Source organism: Ruditapes philippinarum, unplaced genomic scaffold, assembly GCF_026571515.1.
Source record: "Ruditapes philippinarum isolate M1 unplaced genomic scaffold, ASM2657151v2 ctg2679_1_1_1_1, whole genome shotgun sequence".
Lineage (NCBI taxonomy): Eukaryota > Metazoa > Mollusca > Bivalvia > Venerida > Veneridae > Ruditapes > Ruditapes philippinarum.
Genome location: NW_026858373.1, coordinates 17747 through 39913, shown reverse-complemented (window position 1 = coordinate 39913; position 22167 = coordinate 17747). Strand labels below are relative to the sequence as shown.

At 29.3% G+C, this 22167-nt stretch overlaps 1 protein-coding gene across 1 annotated transcript in view; it reads right to left on the bottom strand.

Moving 5' to 3' along the window:
* LOC132753000 (dopamine D2-like receptor) overlaps positions 1 to 4714 on the bottom strand; it is a 65145-nt gene extending 60431 nt beyond the window's left edge. Inside the window, exon 1 of the mRNA XM_060743412.1 lies at positions 3451 to 4714. Within this exon, the coding sequence (XP_060599395.1) occupies positions 3451 to 4044 (594 nt within the window). The 5' untranslated portion in view covers positions 4045 to 4714. The remainder of the gene's footprint in view (positions 1 to 3450) is intronic.
* Between the last annotated feature and the right edge of the window lie 17453 nt (positions 4715 to 22167).

The window sequence follows — 22167 nt, the reverse complement described above, 5'->3', positions numbered from 1 at the left end:
AACTAAGATCAAACATAAAAAAACAGAAACGTTTAAGTTGTAATAATCTATGACTCACACTATTATATTTAATTTTTGACGGGAAATGGAAGATATTTGGACACAAGCCTCTTGAAAATGTACCGTTGACATATCAGATATAACCAAACATTAAAGGCGCACTTAATGAACGCTAGAAAGTTGTTTACGCGGGATTACTATAACGGGAAATTTATGTATCATTAACATGTAACATATCCCCCGGAATCACAATATATCATCTTAAGACTAAGAAAGTACCCCATATCTCACCATACTTCTATACCAAGAAAACAATTCATAAATTATAATTACGAGTCAAAAGTAATTACAGATTTAGTGGAAAAGTCACGGGCCGCGGGGAAAATCTCTCCGCTTATCATGATATACTTCAACCCTGGAAACATTTTTTCTATTATGAAAGCAGCAATAAGATTATACATATCGGTCCTATTTCTCGGGATCCCTCCAATTTAAGCTTTTTACAAGACATGCTTTATGATCCACGCAAAACATTATGGGATTTTTGCGTTTTTAATTTAAGCGCGTAGATTAACATCAGGTATGTTCAACTGTAGGGCAGTTGTAACAACCATTTAACTAAGTTAAGAAACACGTGAATAAAAATAAGTTTATTCACCTAAACTGTAATGTTTTGTTACTCATGTAATGTGGAAACCGCCTAGCATTATACCAAGTCGTAAATTGAAGCCTTCATCAAATTAAAACCGTACCGAAAATACGTTTAATGCTCCGATAGATAAAAAACATAGCGTTTTAGCAAATAAAACAGCATTAAGAATGATTAAAAAATTAGAGCCAAACCTTTTGTTTCAAATCTATTCCAGGTGCTTGTCGGAAGAGTATAGTGTATAAAAAGAGCAACATGCTTTTGATGTACTTATTTCGGTCAAATGCATAATAGTTACTGATTTAAAAGAGGACATAAAGATCGATTGGTTTAACTTGTTAGAAAATTAGACTGAACTGCACATTATGAAAGAAGTAAACCTTCTCCCAAATGGGTAAGGTAAATATATTATTTGTGATGATGAGCAAATAATGTTTCAACTCAGATAACAGACTGATATGTAGTTTGAAAATTGCATTAACATGATGAATTACAAAGGATTCCTCCATACATGCCATTGAAGCACTTTCCATTTTTGCACTTTTTTCTTGAAAAATGTCTCCCATCATCAACTTAAATATACTAAAACATACTTTCACTTCACGGTTAAACTTATTAGGCGAATTGTAAAATGTCATTTTCCCGACACACTCATTTGTCTCCGGCAGTAAAATGTTTTTGTAATTCTGTAAATTGGTACAATTAGATTCTACATTTATCCTCTACTCTTCCAATTGCAAATACGACAGTGTTTTATCAAAACCCCGTTAGATTGTTTACGATTAGAGATTATTTCTGGATAAAACCTGTGATATTTGCATACGAAACTGATTAAGATCTTATCTCTTATATTGATCAACTTAATAACAGACAAATTCCGTCTTTATTTTGCATAATCCCCCAAGTTGGAAAATGTTAAGATTTACAAATTTTCTTAATTTTTTTTTATTTCAAACAGTCTTTATTTCAAAATTTTGCTCAATAGTATTTTTGTGTTCCATTTTCTTGCAAAATGTTAGAGCTTCTTCTATAAATTCAATATAGTCATATCTAATCAATGGTCAATGATTTCTGAATTTAATCCTAGTACGATAGCGACAATTCGGTAACAAAAGACCAATTTAGTTGTAAGTTTCAAAAATATTCCTTACAAAATATTTCAATAAGGTGGGGACATCGTAGACATGAACAGGCTTAGTCAAACCGAATTATGGACATTTTAAGGATTCTATTTCTCACTATTTTAAACGGGAGTTTATGAAGCTGATTCCTCTTTTGGTTCAAGTTAAAATGTTTTTTATAATGAAGAATCACAAAGCCTGTATCAAATTGCAATGTTAGACAATAACGACAAACCTAAAATTTTAACATTCTTTTAATAATGAGTGACCTTATAATTGATTTTGTCGAGGTAATTAAGAAATTTAATGACACATATCTTATTTGATATTCTGATTTGAGGTAAGACTACGACAGTAATTATTTATAGCTGTTTAATTTTTGATTAAATTTTCTACGTTACAAACACGAGATATGTCTTCAATATGATATTGCCAATGCGCATAATTTGAATGCGTTCTTTAGTAATTTACGACTAATGCGTTACAATAAAGTGAATCTTTAAAATATGTAATTTAACAGCTTTATGGGAATCAGGCATGACAAATCTTAAACATAAATGTATGAGATTAGTTTGATACTTTTTGTATAGTGTTCTTTCAAAAATACCAAAATTATGTAAGAAATATCAAAACACTTGATTTTATTAATACGTTTCTAAAATATTCAAAAGACGTGTTTGGTCAAATTTGGTAATATATAATATAAAAGAAATACTGAACGCCGAATAATATAACATTTTTTTTCAAAAGAGAAATAAAATAATGAAATATAGATAACCAGAGAAAAAAACAAAGAAAAGAAAAACAGATTTTATCTTAGTTAATTTTAGACACCAATCTAACGACAAAAGATCAGGTTAGAATTGAAAACATTTTTATAGCTATCATGATTTGTTCTTTAGAGAAAATATGAAAGGTATTGCATGTTTGTGTCATATAAACTATAAGCTTAAAAAGAATATGAGGATAAATGAGTATAAAACAATAAAACAGATGTTCTACGAAACTCTTAGTTGTTAATTGCTTTTTTTGTTTATACAACCATATGCTATGAATTGATTGTAAGTTCAGGAAAAAAACGCGACTCATGCGACATTTTATTTCTTTACATTCAAGATATTGCACACATTCGCTATGAACCTGATACTATTAATGCAATAAACAAGTTAATCAATTATTAATGTACACTGAAGTTAATATGTTTATTTGGAATATGTCTTCTCTCCAATGACTTGATAACGTAATAACAAGACCTTATATGGCCTCACTTGAAAGCAATGAACCTTATATTCATATAGAATGTAGGACGTGTTTCTCTTTCTTGCTTAACCAACTGATTTGCTCTTCTTCAATACATTTCGCAAAATCAAATTTATTTTATATGTTTTACATATTAACATTAAGGTATCAAGAAATTGGCAAACATTATTGGCGTTTCATTGTATCAATTTAAGGTAAATTATGAAATATCTAGACGTTGAAAACTTGGAAGCTGGAAATTGTTTTTTCAATGTAGTCTCATATTTTAGCAGAGGTTTTGTACGTTCTTTAAAATCTACATTATGATAGTGAAAATCACAGAACAAAATGGAATGCTTTTTATTTGTTACATAGAATTTTATCATTTACTTGATCAACTTCAAACTGAGATTTCTAAAATTAAATGAATAAACGACCTACCTCCATGAACACCGCTGGTGGCATTACAATCACAGCGACAAGAATATCCGCAACGGCTAACGAACATATAAAATAGTTTGTAACATGGCGCAGACTTCGCTCCCTATACACGCTTAGAACCACGAGAATATTACCAAACACTGTGAACACAGGGAACAAAACTAAGCACAGCGTCCAGTATGCATGCTCAGGATAGCCTTCCTCCTCGGTCAACGTCGTATTCCAACAAGAACTGTCGTTGAAAATATCACAGCCAAACCAAGAACTCTGGTTCAAACCAGAGTCCGTCGTTTCCGTATATGCGGAAAAATTATTCGATGTATTTGATAACAAGTCTAATGTTATTCCCGCCGATTCAACATTTGCAGCGAAATTGCTGTCCAAATTTCCCGTAAATTCCACTCCATTGCCAAGTTTTGTATCCATATTTAAATTGTCTTTCACATCGAAGACATCCGCACTTTTCTCACGTGTGGTCGCTTTAATTGTTGTAGGTAACAAATGCTCAAATATTGGTCCTTTTCCGCTACTTCGGCCAAATCGTGCCCTTGGTACTGAAATTCCAGAAAATGTATTTCCATTAAAGGGAAACATTGTCCTCAGAAAATTCGTACATCCATCTTGAACGATGCCTTTTGTGGTAATGAATGTCAGCTACCAGAATTAATATCCTGTTAAAGTTTTAGTGCTTCGCGTTTTCCTGACGCAATCCGGATAAAATATCCTATTAATTTTCTTTTCAGGAGATTAGCCCTATGAATGCGGGTTTTAATCCTCCTCAATGGATGTGATTATCTAGAACAATTGGTTTGAAGATATCCATTATAATGTGATCACTAAAATGTATTCCAATATCCGCGCGCTGTCACGGCAATTTCATTGTGTAAGATATTCTATTAGGTTATTCTACAAATGAACATACAGCGTTCGCATTATAATGTCTCCACAGCTAAGAGCTCGCGCGGAATGACACAGACACCTGTCGTTGAGAAACTATCAGATTTTCGTTCAATATTTTCAGCGTAAGAACCGACTGTGCTGATCCTGTCGAATTCCATCGATTCTATAGGCGCTTTTTCGTCTACCTGTTTAAGAAGAACAAATAATATTTACGATAGTATTAAGAAATTAGTTGCTATAATTACATGATGTTCCAAAATACATAATAATTATTCCCATTAAAGAATTCTTTCAATGTGTACGCCGTCATAAATAAGGTATTTATGTTCTTGGTATTTTCTATATTATCCATGTTGAAAAATAACATACTGTATATACTTCTGAATGTAGATTTTAAACAGCATTTATCCGATATCTGTTTTTATTCAATGACATTTCCTATTTGATTAGAAAAGCTAATAGTAAATATTAATAAAGAGTAAATAGCTGCAGTTCTTCTGCTGCGAGCGTTCACAACAAAACATTTACCGGATAGGTGTATTAATGGTTTTAGATATTACAATAGTTAAACTTTTCATTTGGCAAAAGTTTTCAATAAAACAACAATAAAACTTGATTGCCTAGGAAATGTGGTTTTCAGTGTATATTTTACTTTCTTTCCGAAAAAAATAAATAAAACGATTTGCATATTCTAATACCTCTTTGTGATTGGGTATGAAAAAAAAAGATAAGATAAAGCCTGTCATAAACAGAAATTGTTTCAAAGTATCGTATTTGAAAACTTAGCATATATAGGTTTAGAATACGAAAATGCTTTACCCTTCACTCTAAAATAGATTCCCGACAGATAGCGATTCCTGTTATAACCGATTTTTTTTATATATCTAAGCATAAGTGTTTGAATGATTAAACTTCTGAAAAACTGTTGTGTTAGCCAGAAATAATTTCATTTACGTTATGTTTGTACTCAAATCATTATAATTTATCATGTTTTGTCAAACAAAATAAAATTGATTCAATTCACTTTTGTTTATTTTATTATGATAATGTACTCGTTATTAAATCAATGAAAATAAAAACTTTAATCTCACAAAAACAAGTCATATAAAATACACTTACTAACATGATGTAAAATATAATGCATCTTCTCAAGAACTTTTTACAAGTTTTGATTTTTAAATAAGTAGGTACAAAAAGTAGTATATACATGTATCATGTATATTTGTAATTTCAAGAGCTATCAACTAGTGGATAGAAAAGAAATTTACTTATTTTTATAATTTATTATTCATTTGTTTTCCAATTATTTTTGTTGCTATCATTTTTCATGATTTTCATTGTATTTTAATGATAAATTGAAGATATTGAATGAGTATGGACTTAATACTAAATTTATTTAACAAATTAAATAAAAAATTTACATTAATGTGCTTTAACGCTATGTTTTGTACAAAACGCAAATGACGTCCTGTCAAAGTATTATTACACTCGTGTAATATCGTTTATATTAAATGGGTTTATTATATTCCTGCGCCGTGACTTATGTGATAATTATTGTTATCATATACATGTATATTTTCATAATTAACATTTTTATTATTACTCTTGCATTGGCAAGTTTCCTACTTGCATAACCAGTAAAACATCATCTTATTAGGAACACATTACTAAATAAACTCAAGTAAAGTCTTGTTTATAAAGACAGAAATTTATGGCTAAGTGTTAATAGATAATTCTAATGCATTTCTAGCAGAACCATATTTTAAGTATATCAGAATCAAACATAAGTTACATATAAAGTTATATTTGAGCAGGACCGTGTCGTATAAATCCATTTTAAATATAATAATAATAGATAGGTTATCTGCAGTAAATAGAATGTATTTGTAAAATGAATAGAATAAAACCCCGGTTACAATCATACCTATAAAGATTATTCAATTTTATTGAACACTTACTATCCATTTTATTTGATATACGTTTTAAAAGATGTTCATTGCCATTACGAATTTCTATTTCATATCTGAAATTGATACTTATAAAATTACCTCAAGTATATAAAGCTCACATTAAGTAAACTTATGTTTATTATTCATGCAGGGACGGTTCTATTTAAGATTCTCTAAAATATATCAATGTAAAGATTATATGTATCTGTTTGAAAACAAAACGTCTGTATATCTACTGTTGTGCTGGAAATTATCAACCATTTTGTGATTTTTTATCGGTTATTTTCCAACAATGATAACGGTATATTATGATAAATTATTATTGTCTATGGTGTTTTAAATACATTCTAATAGATTTTATAGAAATGGAATAAACACTATCAGTATTTATCACTTATTATAGCTGTATTAACAAAACGTTGAAAGTTTTGAAATAAAATTGTAGCTTTATTCAATTTTTATTTTAGAGCACAATTCGATCCCTAGTATTGCTTTTATGCTTTTTCATAAAGAGGTTTACGCAGTCAGAGGATAACAACAGTATATTAGAAAAAACATAGTTGAATGTAAGCTTTGTGGGAAACGTCCTGAACAGATTTTGAAAGCTTTTTACATGTATCTTGTTCAGTTTATCAAAATTATTGTTCAGCCCAAAATAATTAATAAATCATTTTCCCAGCCTTTCGCATATTTTGAAGAAAAAAAAAGCACAACATATAAATAGATTTCTTTAAATCTTATATTGCAACCAGCACTTTGTGAATGTAAAGTGTTCCTGAAAATAAAATAAAGACTAGAACTCGTGCCAATTTCTCAGCTGGCAAATTGCAAGATTTAGCTTCAAATATATTGTATTACATTTTCAAAATTAAATGAGCGGAGACATGTTTATTTTATGTATCCTGTTACTATATACAGTGTTATGCATATACTTTGTAACTGGATTCACGTTTACACATGTTACCATATATGTGCATTAGTTCTACAGTAATTCTCTCAAAGTGATGTATTATAATATTTAACCAGAAAGCCTGATTAACTGTTATATTTTATATATATTCGTTTAGGGCATTTTGACACATATATATACACAGATTATTAACGATTTTTGTTTGTTTATACAACATTTTATTTTATTACCCCTCACTATTTTTGTTATGTTAATTTTCCATAGGTAAGTGGGAATTATTCTTACTGTTAATTCAAGTGTATCATGTGATAAAGGATTGGTACTGAGACACAGGTAACAGTACTTTTTTACAGTACAAAATTGGAAAATAAAAACCTATAGAAACAGTGGCCCAATTAAGTAGTCGTTCGGGGTAGTATACGACTCGGGTAACCGTACTTTCCTCGAGATGGTATTTTTACTGTCACTCACAAACCTACGTGTTATTTATGTACATGTACTGTATATGATATTCTATTTAAATTAGACTATATCATGTTTACCTATGGCTAGTAATATAACAACTGTTGCCCAGATACAAGTAATCGATTCGTTGAGCAAGAATCGTATACATTCATTTCGCATGCTTGGTACTGGTTGGTTCCAGGAACGGATTCGAAAGTGTTTCAATAAGCTTATATCATCCAACAAATTCACACTAAAACAAATTCAAGTAATAATCGGGCAATATATTATCCTGACAAAATTCCCAATGCTTATACATGTAGGATATCATTACTACGCCACCGTGACGACATTTACAACGGTTATATAATACAACTGTGACGTCCAATTTTTATGTCAGTGTTCCAGATATTTCTGTGCTATTACATTGAAGTTATAAACTGAAGATATTCTGAAAATAATTCTTAATAACTATATCCCGCTTATTCTGGCACATAAACAAACAACACAGATATAGAACTAATATAATGATATTTTCGTAATACAAATCGGGTTAACCATAAAATTATCTTGGGAATTTACTGTATATTGATTATATTAAAATGCTTGATTTGAGGATACTTATATGTTATTCAAAGTTACCATTTCACTGATAAATAATTGAGTTCATGACATATTCGTTACAAAATAAAATGTTGTAATAATTTATGTGCAACAGATGTAAAGATGTATTCATCATTTATTTATGTATTTAATCATTTTACCAACAACCATGCGGGTTTCGTGTCATATTAGACACTTTACAATCAGTCATGCTTTCAGATTTGAACAATAAAAACTTTCGTATACCCCTATTTGTCTTGATGTTTTTGTTTGCAGACATACTTGCGCTGGTTTATCATTATTCCAGACACAAACATGTGGGCAAATATCAGACAAATAGTCATACAATATTGTACGTAATAGATTCTTTTAAGTATCCGAAACTTTCTCTACATTATTAATATTTTGAATGGCGATAAAGAAGACTGTATTTATAAAAAATGGACATACTGTCGTTATTACAAATATGCATTGTACGAAGCTGTTAATCAGAGATCTAATCAGAGATCGGGTGGCGCTGTCAGTTTTGAGATTATCGATCTTATATAGTTCTCAAACTACTATTCACATTGCATCTTTGCGTTACAGAGATTGAACAAATTAACAAAAATAACGTTTAATACATTACATTAATTCTATAATTGATAATTTAGCTTAGCTTGTTTTTTACCTTAATATACGTATATACAATTTAAAGAAAGAAGTAGTTCGAAATATTTATAAATTAGTAACAAAATTAGGAAGTCCGAATAAATGTGTTAAGTTATTATTAAAATGCGACAGCAATTGTATACCAATAAGATGCCACACAAAACAAACACACACCAACAAAAAAAAAAATCTGTTAAACTACATTATTTTTTTTTTCTTATTCTAAGATACTATTTGTTTAAATCCGTTTTAGTATTGAGTTAAATCCCTTTTTAATTTCATATAAAACACTAAATCTAATCTGAAGTTAATGTTGATTCTTACAAACATTTATATTCGAAATGTTTAACTTACTTATTCTTTGAAAGAAAATAACAATGTAATAGTATATGAGAATATATCCTTCTTATCATGCAGAAGTATTCCGGTGTTTCATAACATGCTGCGTTTAACGATCGACACAAAGAATAAATGACAGAGACAAAATACACATGTAACAATGTAAACGGTTGCTAGAGTAACTGTCCGAATGTGATAATATACATATTCATTTATATAACGGTACTTTTACTGACTTATTGTTTTTCAGGTCAAACTAATGTACAAATACCGCATATATATTTGTAAAATAATCAGAAGTGAGTTAATCATATTCTCCTGGTTTGCTAAAGTTTGTAAAGGACATGTGGATTTTATATTTTGAAAGATATAGTATACTTAACAAATAATGGTAGCGAAATTTCAGACCCCGATGTTCTTATTTGCAAATGCCGAAAGTAGTCCAAACTCCTCGAAGCGGTTACTTCCCTTCATATGTACATTAACGCCGAAAAATTAAGGGGAGATCACTGCGTAAAGATTGTCAAATGACAGGCGCATTAATTTTTAATAGATATCTATGTCTCTGCCTTTCTGACATTCTGAGACCCAAACAAATTCAGCGCCTTCTGTGCTTTGATGTAAATTTTGTATGGAGGCAAAATACTACTTCGTTTATATTTTGCTACCTTTACGAAACATAGCTACAATTTTAGTGCTAATTTCTTCAGTCCTTTACATCTAAATGTTCGAATTGAAAACAAGGAATTTCTGAGACATAATTAGCCTGTAACTAAACGAAGTAAATGAATAATACAAATTGTTTCGAGCATTGTCCAAATTATGTGAAAAGGGGCGCATGGAGAGCACCGAAATCAATTACAAAAGGTAAAAATTGCAGACTAGTTTTAATTTAGACAGTTCAAATGCATCACCTCACCTCACTCCCCGTAGAGCTGACTTATGCAGTTATTGGAACCCGAAATACTATAAAAATATAGCAACACTGAAGTACCGGGGACATTTTTACTATTATCACCTGCTTGTTGTATGTTAAAAGTATGGAAACAATCACTTCCTTCTTTGGATCACAAAAATATGTCCTTTAATTGCAAAACTGAAAAATGCAAACGTATTTACGTGATTATATTTTTTAATTCATACTATTTAAATCTTTTCAAACACTGCAAATGTATTCTGTACATACAGAAACATGTTTCTATCTTTCACAAAAAAGTAAACAGGTAGTCCATTTAAACATTCCATTTTATTTCGTCCCGCCAATTGTTTTCTCATTTACTTGGGGGACAATACGCCGCTATTCATAAAATGAACACATCTGCTACTAATTTAAAATTACTCAATTACCGTGCAAATGTTGAAAACTGGGGCTAGGGGCGTTGGCGTTTCAATTTTGATGTTTCGCGCGTTTTTAGTTATCCATTTAATAATCATTTACAATTTTAAATAATTATTATAATAAAGGTCTTTAAGTTAACATTAACATTTTAGTTTTGCAAAAAGAAACATTTTAATCTTTTAATCAGTCCATTGTAAGAAACAACAACAACAATCAGCTGGGAAATTAATACATGAATATAAAATTCTGAAAACGTGCTGCTTTTGCAATGATAAAAGCAATCAGATGAAAACAAAACCGACTTTGTTTTAAACTAAACAATGGTAACGCGTGAATCGCAGCCGCCGAAGGGTGATATCTAAGTTATCCCATTCGACCGACTACAAATGCGAACAATATTTTATTATATCTTATAAGTTCGTGATAGGAAGGTAAGTAAAATAAAATAACACTTGAAATGAAAAATAAATGTAATAAAAGTGTGTAATCTTTCGGATCAGTTTGACTGAGTCAATAAAAAGGTTATGATCTGTTATATTAAATAGACGTTTTGAAACTTTTCAAAATAATGTGATATATACTAGTTCTAGTCACGCATAGACTATGTTTGAAACATTTCGTTGTTTATACTGCCATGTTGCATTAAAACCAGAACATAGTTTACATAAGATATATCCATATAATCTATATAACTACATTTTAATTAAACATTTCTGATAGTTGCAATAACTAGTCCTGACGTACGTTTATAATGTAATTTATTTAAACATTTTAGATGTCTGTCTGGTTATCTTAATTCAATTAAATCTTTGGAATAGAAGTTTAAATTTAATTTTTACATATAACATTGTTAATTAACTTTTTTAAATTTATCTGAGAGATTATGTTGGTTGAATGCTTGGTGTAAGTACTCCTCTATGCTTTCAGTAAATAGTTATATTTTAGTCAACATTAACTTTAAAGAAATAGAGAAAAATCTAAAATAAACCAAAGAAAATGTATATCTTTTAATTGCTACTTATTATAAGGTTTGAGACTCAAATGCTTAAAGGATATGACCACTTTTCCTTTCCCTTTCATAAATAGAAGAAAATAAATAGAGTCCACGTTTTCTCCCTATTTTATGACTTTTAAAATGTTCGGACATATTTTGTTTGGATATTTCATCTACTGACTAACAAAGCTGATATTTATACGACGAGTGATAAGTATAATTAAAATGACGACGAGACACTGTTCGTAACGTAACAATTTCAACAGAGTTCAAGCACTAGCGAGTATAACATGCAAACGTATTTTATTGTATAAAGTGAAACGGATATTAAGTAAGCATATAAACATGCAGTACGAAAGCAACCGAGGCAATTATTGAATAATTGTACTTAAATGAACCTTACGGTTAACTATTTCATGTTACATACTAAAACTACATGTAATCAGAAATTATTTATGTGATATTATATTATCTTATTTTTGGCAGACTCCTATTTATTTCATTGCTAGACACTTAGTATAATTGACTTATAGTAATAAAAACCGAGTTAACATTTAATTACATGTACTTATGGAATTTATTTTAAATTGACTCTGATAATTCTACCGTTTTTAGGCCATCTACTAGATAATCGGTTTGATAAACGTTTGTAGTCGTGCCAAAAGATAACAGGTAGATAAATACAGTTAAGGAATGTCGTAAAAATATAAATTACTTTTATATTTTTACACAATCTTTTTACTATTTTAATGAATATGTTCTCACTTTTAAATAAAGAATTCAGTAAACGCATCAGTCACTAAGTCTATTTATAATTAATACCGGGGGGGGGGGGGAGGGGTGCAACTATCAATAGTGACGTAATTCCTGATGCTTCGACAATAATGCCAAAATAATATGCAAGTTTCAGGAAGATTTTATTAGAATAAATATAACAATTAATTGTTTTGTATTACGTAAGACGAATAACAAAATTTGTAAACAATATTATGTCTACACGTGGGATTAATTAATTTAAACGGTATTCAATCTATTAATAGCATTATGGCAAAATAATGTTTGCCTTTGATTCAGAGTTCACTACCCTTTTGGAGGGCACACGTTACGAGCAATTTATTATAATGGAACACATACAGCTTGTAAAATTGAGAGTATTATTGTGTTTTCAATCAGTGTTATATATTGATACCATAGTTAGAAATACCTATCAAATGCTACAAGACGTCTGTTACACTTCACTTACAGATGAATATTTTAACATTAACTTTATTTTGTTGATTTTGGATAGTTTTGAACCCAAGAATGACTAATCTCCCACAAGAAAATATTTGAACGTGTGCCCGAATGACAATACATTAATATAGTTTATAGTGTAATAGAATCACTAATGAACGCCAAAGAAGGTAAAATTGAACAACCATGTTGCAAGCTCGGTTTAATTTGGTAATGCGCCTGTCCATGGAGGGCAGTGGTAATTATAAGCTAAAGGCCACTCCCCTATTTATATGAAACCCTCTCTTTAGAAACGCACTTTAAAACGAAACTAATCTCCTCTCAGTGTCAAAGTGGTTGGCGTGATTTTGTTGTTGATTTATGCAGCGAAAGTATGATAACGTTAGATAAATCTCTCTCTAAAGCTACATATTATCTTGTTTTATGTAAAACTGAGCACATATATAGAAAACTGTCAAGCTCTTTAATGATATATGTATTACGTATGCTACTAAATATCACACCAATGTGCAGAAATACACATACATGTAATATATATACTCGATAACTTCGGATTTCTAAATTGTTTATCATAAACTATTCAACATTTAAAAAGTCTTAGTGACAATCCTGTTAAATATGTCCTTTCTATTCTAGTTAATGATTAGAAATAACGTGTACAGAAATCAGAGCCTTTATCCAAACATATGATGATGATTAATGTATAACAAATTACTGCCATGAATTATTCATATTTTAATATTCTAATCTGACTACCACAAAGGGCATATTTCAATGTTTTTTCGTTTATCAATGCAGTATAAGAAATAAAACAAACACATTTGATCTAATTATCAAAGGCGAACTGTATGTCATGTTTACTTGTGTACAGATTCAAATGCCATTAAAGTACATTTCATTTGTGACAACAAAGGTAGTGTGTTGGCTACAAAGCAGCACCTAAACATGTTCCTTTCTAACGCAATATCTTATTTTAACGGTTATGGTGACTAAACTTGTAATGTGATTGTTAGAAGTATTCGGATGCAATATTCTATAAGATGATTAAGAAATAAAGCGTATTAGATTCAATAAAAGCATGTGAAATATTCCAAGGACGTTTCAACAGAGTACATTCTTCTGCAACTGTTTTTTTATATTATCAAGAAACTACGGAAAACTACTTTCAGTTATTATTTACTTTTACCTTTATAAATTACCGGTATAAACACATGGAAACAGGAACTGCAAAACATAAAGGTTATACTGTAAAATATTCGTTTGGAAACATAAATCAACTTATCAATCAAGTAAGCAATACAACAATATTCATTCCAATTCCATGTTATAGTCTTACTGTTTACAGGGAACTTGGCATTATCTTATGAAATATTTTGTAAAATTGATAAACAGTAAAATTATGTTGTCTGATCGTTTTTCAAACGAATTGTAACAGATAACGTCCCTGTGTGAAAGGAATATTGAACAGAAACAGAATAAAATGTTTTGGAACAAAATATTATGTAACTAATTGTAGAAAGGGTGTAGAAAAATTTTCTCGATTCTCTTGTATGGATATATACAGACATAATGCTTTCATACAAGTAATTTGAAAGCACTCATTTTCAAAAAATAAAAAATAAAAAAAAATAAGTAAATAATAATAATTGTGTACCCTGCCGGCATCAGATATAAAGCTTTATGCACTTGAAAGTTGTATTTGAATTTAAGTATCAGTATTTATATACATATATACTTAAAGGCCCGTGAAGCCAAAGATATGTTAATATTTTTATTTTTCAAAAGAGTTTTTCTTTTTTTTTGGTCATATTGCATGTTTCAAAAAATTACTCATTGGCCATAGAGCTGTGCCATATGTTGCTCCTTTTACCCAAGGCAATTTGCACATTCATAGTGATATAGTATATTGTATGGAAGTCTAAGATTAAAAATTATTTACTTTTTTACATGCTTTTTCACTTTTAGCGCTATTTTCTACAAGTGATAAGCATCTTTCACCTTTTTAAAATAAAATCATTATAACAACATTATAAAACACATGTTTGCCCTTTCTCGGCACAGACAAAATGTATTCATTTCTGAAGATAAATGTGCTGTTATAATAAATGTAGTAAATCAAAAGGTATTCTACATAGTTTCCTATCTGACTACATGAAACAATTCAAAATTGAGAAATAGTGGTATAAACTAAAACCAAATATGCCGCACAAATTCTTCTATTGTTGAAGAGGTCGATGCTATAGGGCGTGAGGGATGTTGCACATTTGCATTATCCCTTATGTACAGACTTAATCAAATCAAAATTTATGTTATGTTTCATGATTTAAATGCTTTTCAAGGCAGATATTTATTACACAGGTTTCCTCTATGATGCCAGATAAATAAACCGAAACAAGTCTAACCCGCAATGAAGAGGCTTAGAGAAACATAGTGACAAATAATGGATCATATTCGTTTAAGAATGTTTTCCTACTCCGGAAATTTGGTATTTATATCTTAATAACAACCGTCTATTATTCTAGTACACTTATAGTATTGATATTTCTTTTTCATGTTTCGATTTATTCGACCATAAGACAGTTTACGATAAAGGCGTGTTTTGAGCAGGTATGCAAACAAGGTATGTACACATGTCTTTTTTTCTTAGAATTACAGTCATACTTGTTAGTACTGTTTAACTTTAAATGTGATCTTATATTATATATAATTAGAAATTATATCAAAAGAATATAGCAATAAATACAAACACGTTATTGTTAACCTTTACTGCAAAGAATAAGAATAATAAAAGTTGTAATAAAAAAATTGGTCTCATTACATTGTTACGTAAGGAGAACTCAGCTTCGAATCTAGTAAGTAAACAGTGTGGTTTATGATTTTCTTTTCACTTACCGCTATAAATATATATGATATCATTCATGCCATATCATCGTAAGATCTCGAGAAATGGCATAAAATTGATTGCCTAACACTTATCATAATGATGGTTTTAGTAAACAAATCAGGTTTACATATAATTACACTGATAACTTATAATTAATTGACTTTGATAAACTGTGAATTTCTGGGCGTGTATGAAATTAAAACATGTTATGAATTATAGTATACAATGAGCAAAGGAATCACAGTACTTTAATTATAATTACCCAGAGATTTATTAAGGAAAGATTGAAAATGTATTTAAGGGTAAAATATTGTGTTTTGTACAAAAAAGTAATGTACATATTGTAAACGACACTTGCAGTACACGTTACTTAAAAAAGGCGAAAATATGCAAAACTAGCCCTTATTGCGTTAGTAACGCAGCAGAAATATGATGATAAATACTGCAAAGTATGTAAATAATCTGTCAAGTTTTATTTTCTTGAAATATTTTGAATCATTAACTTGGGGACAATATAAAATGAACACATCTGCTACTTATTTAAAATTACTCAATTTCCGTGCAAATGTTGAAAACTGGGGCTAGGGGCGTTGACGTTTCAATTTTGATGTTTTGCGCGTTTATAGTTATCCATTTAATCATCATTTACAATTTTGAATAATGATTATAATATAGGTCAAAGTTAACATTAACATTTTAGTTTTGCAAAAAGAAACATTTTAATCTTTTAATCAGGCCATTGTAAGAAACAACAACAACAATCAACCGGGGAATTAATACATGAATATAAAATTCTGAAAACGTGCTGCTTTTGCAATGATAAAAGCAATCATATGAAAACAAAACCGACTTTGTTTTAAACTAAACAATGGTAACGCGTGAATCGCAGCCGCCGAAGGGTGATATCTAAGTTATCACATTCAACCGACTACAAATGCGAACACTTTTTTTACATCTTATTAGTTCGTGATAGGAAGGTAATTAAAATAAAATAACACGTGAAATGAAAAATAAATGTAATAAAAGTGTGTAATCTTTCGGATCAGTTTGAATGAGTCAATAAAAAGGTTATGATCTGTTATATTCAAAAGACATTTTGAAACTTTTCAAAATAATGTGATATATACTAGTTCTAGTCACGCATAGACTATGTTTGAAACATTTCATTGTTTATACTGCCATGTTGCATTAAAACCAGAACATATTTTACATAAGATATATCCATATAATCTATATAACTACATATTAATTAAACATTTCTGATAGGTGCAATAACTAGTCCTGACGTACGTTTATAATGTAATTTATTTAAGCATTTTAGATGCCTGTCTGGTTATCTTAATTTAATTAAATCTTTGGAATAGAAGTTTAAATTTAATTTTTACAGATAACATTGTTAATTAAATGTTTTAAATTTATCTGAGAGATGATTATGTTGGTTGAATGCTTGGTGTAAGTGCTTCTCTATGCTTTCAGTAAATAGTTATATTTTAGTCAACATTAACTTTAAAGAAATAGAGAAAAATCTAAAATAAACCGAAGAAAATGTATATCTTTTAATTGCTACTTATTATAAGGTTTGAGACTCAAATGCTTAAAGGATAAGACCACTTTTCCTTTCCCTTTCATAAATAGAAGAAAATAAATAGAGTCCACGTTTTCTCCCTATTTTATGACTTTTAAAATTTTCGGACATATTTTGTTTGGATATTTCATCTACTGACTAACAAAGCTGATATTTATACGACGAGTGATAAGTATAATTAAAATGACGAAGAGACACTGTTCGTAACGTAACAATTTCAACAGAGTTCAAGCACTAGCGAGTATAACATGCAAACGTATTTTATTGTATAAAGTGAAACGGATATTAAGTAAGCATATAAACATGCAATCATATATCTTTAGTACGAAAGCAACCGAGGCAATTATTGAATAATTGTACTTAAATGAACCTTACGGTTAACTATTTCATGTTACATACTAAAACTACATGTAATCAGAAATTATTTATGTGATATTATATTATCTTATTTTTGGCAGACTCCTATTTATTTCATTGCTAGACACTTAGTATAATTGACTTATAGTAATAAAAACCGAGTTAACATTTAATTACATGTACTTATGGAATTTATTTTAAATTGACTCTGATAATTTTACCGTTTTTAGGCCATCTTCTAGATAATCGGTTTGATAAACGTTTGTAGTCGTGCCAAAAGATAACAGGTAGATAAATTCAGTTAAGGAATGTCGTAAAAATATACATTACTTTTATATTTTTACACAATTTTTTTACTATTTTATTTGAATAGGTTCTCACTTTTAAATAAAAAATTCAGTAAACGCACCAGTCACTATGTCTATTATAATTAATATCGTGGGAGCAACTATCAGTAGTGACGTAATTCCTGATGCTTCGATAATTCAATACAACAATAATGCCAAAATAATATGCAAGTTTCAGGAAGATTTTATGAGAATAAATATAACAATTAATTGTTATGTATTACGTAAGACAAATAACAAAATATGTAAACTATATTATGTCTACACGTGAGATTAATTAATTTAAACGGTATTCAATCTAATAATAGCATTATGGCAACATAATGTTTGCCTTTGATTCAGACTTCACTACCCTCTTGGAGGGCACACGTTACGAGCAATTTATTAAAAAGGTAACACATATAGCTTGTAAAATTGAGTGTCGTATTGTATTTTCAATCAGTGTTATATATTGATATAATAGTTAGAAATACCTACCAAATGCTACAAGACCTCTGTTACACTTCACTTACAGATACATATTTTAACATTAACTTTATTTTGTTGATTTTGAATAGTTTTGAACCCAACAATGACTATTCTCCCACAAGAAAATATTTGAACGTGTGCCCGTTTGACAATACATTAATCTAGTTAATAGTGTAATAGAATCCTTAATGAACGCCAAAGAAGGTAAAATTGAACAACCATGTTGCAAGCTCGGTTTAATTTGGTTGCGCCTGTCCATGGAGTGCAGTGGTAATTATAAGCTCAATGCCACGCCCCTATTTATATGAAACCCTCTCTTTAGAACGAAACTAATTTCCTCTCAGTGACAAAGTGGTTGGCGTGATTTTGTTGTTGATTTTAGCAGCGAAAATATGATAACGTTAGATAAATCTCTCTCTAAAGCTACATATTATCTTGTTTTATGTAAAACTGAGCACATATATAGAAAACTGTCAAGCTCTTTAATGATATATGTATAACGTATGCTACTAAATATCACGCCAATGTGCAGAAATACACATACATGTAATATATATACTCGATAACTTCGGATTTCTCAATTGTTTATCATAATTTATTCAACATTTAAAAAGTCTTAGTGACAATCCTGTTAAATATGTCCTTTCTATTCTAGTTAATGATTAGAAATAACGTGTACAGAAATCAGAGCCTTTATCCAAACATATGATGATGATTAATGTATAACAAATTACTGCCATGAATTATACATATTTTAATATTCTAATCTGACTACCACAAACGGTATATTTCAATGTTTTTTCGTTTATCAATGCAATATAAGAAATAAAACAAACACATTTGATCTAATTATCCAAGGCGAACTGTATGTCATGTTTACTTGTGTACAGATTCAAATGCCATTAAAGTACATTTCATTTGTGACAACAAAGGTAGTGTGTTGGCTACAAAGCAGCACATCAACATGTTCCTTTCTAACGCAATATCTTACTTTAACGGTAATGGTGACTAAACTTGTAATGTAATTGTTAGAAGTATTCGGATGCAATATTCTATAAGATGATTAAGAAATAAAGCGTATTAGATTCAATAAAAGCATGTGAAATATTCCAAGGACGTTTCAACAGAGTACATTCTTCTGCAACTGTTTTTTTATATTATCAAGAAACTACGGAAAACTACTTTGAGTTATAATTTACTTTTACCTTTATAAATTACCGGTATAAACACGAAAAAGGCGTGTTTTGAGCAGGTATGCAAACAAGGTATGTACACATGTCTTTTTTTCCTTAGAATTACAGTCATACTTGTTAGTACTGTTTAACTTTAAATGTGATCTTATATATATATTTATATAATTAGGAATTTTATCAAAAGAATATAGCAATAAAGACGAACACGTTATTGCAAAGAATAAGAACAATAAAAGTTGTAATAAAAAATGGTTTTATTACATTGTTACGTAAGGAGAACTCAGCTTCGAACCTTGTAAGAAAAAAGTGTGGTTTATGATTTTGTTTTCACTTACCGCTATAAATATATATGATATCATTCATGCCATATCATCGTAAGATCTCGAGAAATGCGATAAAATTGATTGCCTAACACTTATCATAATGATGGTTTTAGTAAACAAATCAGGTTTACATATAATTACACTGATAACTTATAATTACTTGACTTTGATAAACTGTGAATTTTTGGGTGTGGATGAGATTAAAACATGTTATGAATTATAGTATATAATGAGCAAAGGAATCACAGTACTGTAATTATAATTACCGCTAGAATTTTTTAAGGAAAGATTGAAAATGTATTTAAGGCTCAAATATTGTGTTTTGTACAAACAAAGTAATGTGCACATTGTAAACGAAACTTGCAGTACACGTAAATTTAAAAACGGCGAAAATATGCAAAAATAGCCCTTACTGCGTAAGTAACGCAGCAGAAATATGGTGATAAATACTGTAAAGTCAGTAAATAATCTCTCAAGTTTGATTTTCTTGAAATATTTTGTTTCATCTGGAGGCATGCAGCTTTAATCTGACTTGATATTTTGATAGATCCCGTCGTACATAATTAGAAATTTATTTTTATAATCTTTACAGCTAATAAAATGTTATTTAATTGCATAGCTGATTAATTCTGAATGCACTATGACATACTTTAGATGCTAATCATTTTTAATTTGAGGTTTGTTTGACATGCACCATTTAGTAAACTATTCTTAACAAAAGGCTGATAAGTTATACAACTAATTCTATGTTCCTTACTACTATAAAAGTGTTTAATACATACTTAACTTTCTATATTCTGTCTTCGTCAAATAGTAAATCGTGTTTAATAATAGAGGCATTTTATTTCACATTTTCGGGGGATCGACCAACTTCAAAGAATAATATAATTTACCATTGACTTATTCAACATGTATAAAATACCCTGTTATACAAATTGTTAAGTTCAATATTATTTAATGAAAAACGTGCTACGCATATATTATTATTTGTAAATCATTTTAGAAAAAAAAATATTTTGCAATCAATTTAAAGTGTATCTATCCGAAAGTTTGAAATTTAAATATAACTTTTATGAAGAATTGCTTTCGATTAAAACAAAAGAATGAGGAGTTCACAAAATATAATTTGAAATGTACCGTTATCTCAATCAATCATTTCTAAATCGAGAAACATCATTCAAAATCAAATATAAGTGATTAAAAACGGGGATGTGTCGTATAAATTCATATCAAATATAAATGTAATAGGAAGGTTATCAAAATAACGATACTTTGGATGTAAAATAAATGGTATAAAACATCAATTCTTATCTTACAGATAAAGTTTAACTGAGTTGATATGAATTTATGATCTTTAATATTTGATATACGTTTTGAAACATGTTCATGTTCTGTACGAATTCTTGAATTAATATCTGAAATCAATACTGTTTTAATCTCAAGTATTTTATAGATTTTGTTTCCTTCAAAATTTGATTCATATCGGAGAGATGCTATTGCAAAGGATAAAATACGTAATAATTTCGGACAAGCTTGTTTTTATTCAAAAATTGCCTTGCATGACATCCAAAAATACCATCACCGAAGTAACTGATATTTGTTGTAAAAATATTGTAACGCTTAATGTATAAGCAACCAGTGACAAACTATTAATTTTCATTACGACTATTCTTTGCTTATCATGGAATGGAACTAACGTGTAACATTAAAGGTTCCATGATAACAGCCGTACGATTACATAACATTTTGCGGATGTTTCTCAATCCATAATTTCACGAATTTCATGTTCAACTTTTGAATTTTTCTTAAGCCTATGCAAGAGGGCGAGGACGGTAACTTGAAATTACCGCTACCATCCATGAACAGGCAAAATCAAATTGAGCCAGCAATATTTTCAATTCTAATCTGCGATATTAAGGAATTCAATTTTTCTCTATTTTATGTATTCATTTCATAATCTTGAATGTTTTTAAGTACATGTATATCTTTTTACATTTGTTTTAGTCTAGACGTTTAATGACATATTGAATCAAAAAATTAGAGTTTGATGATAACCTTAAGCTATAAATAAAACAAAATTTAATATTTTTATGATTATTGTATTTTAAGAAAATTATTCACATTAAATGAAAATTAATACAAATAACTTTATGTCTGGTATGAAGCATGAAAAATGTTCATATTTTTTTCTCACTGTG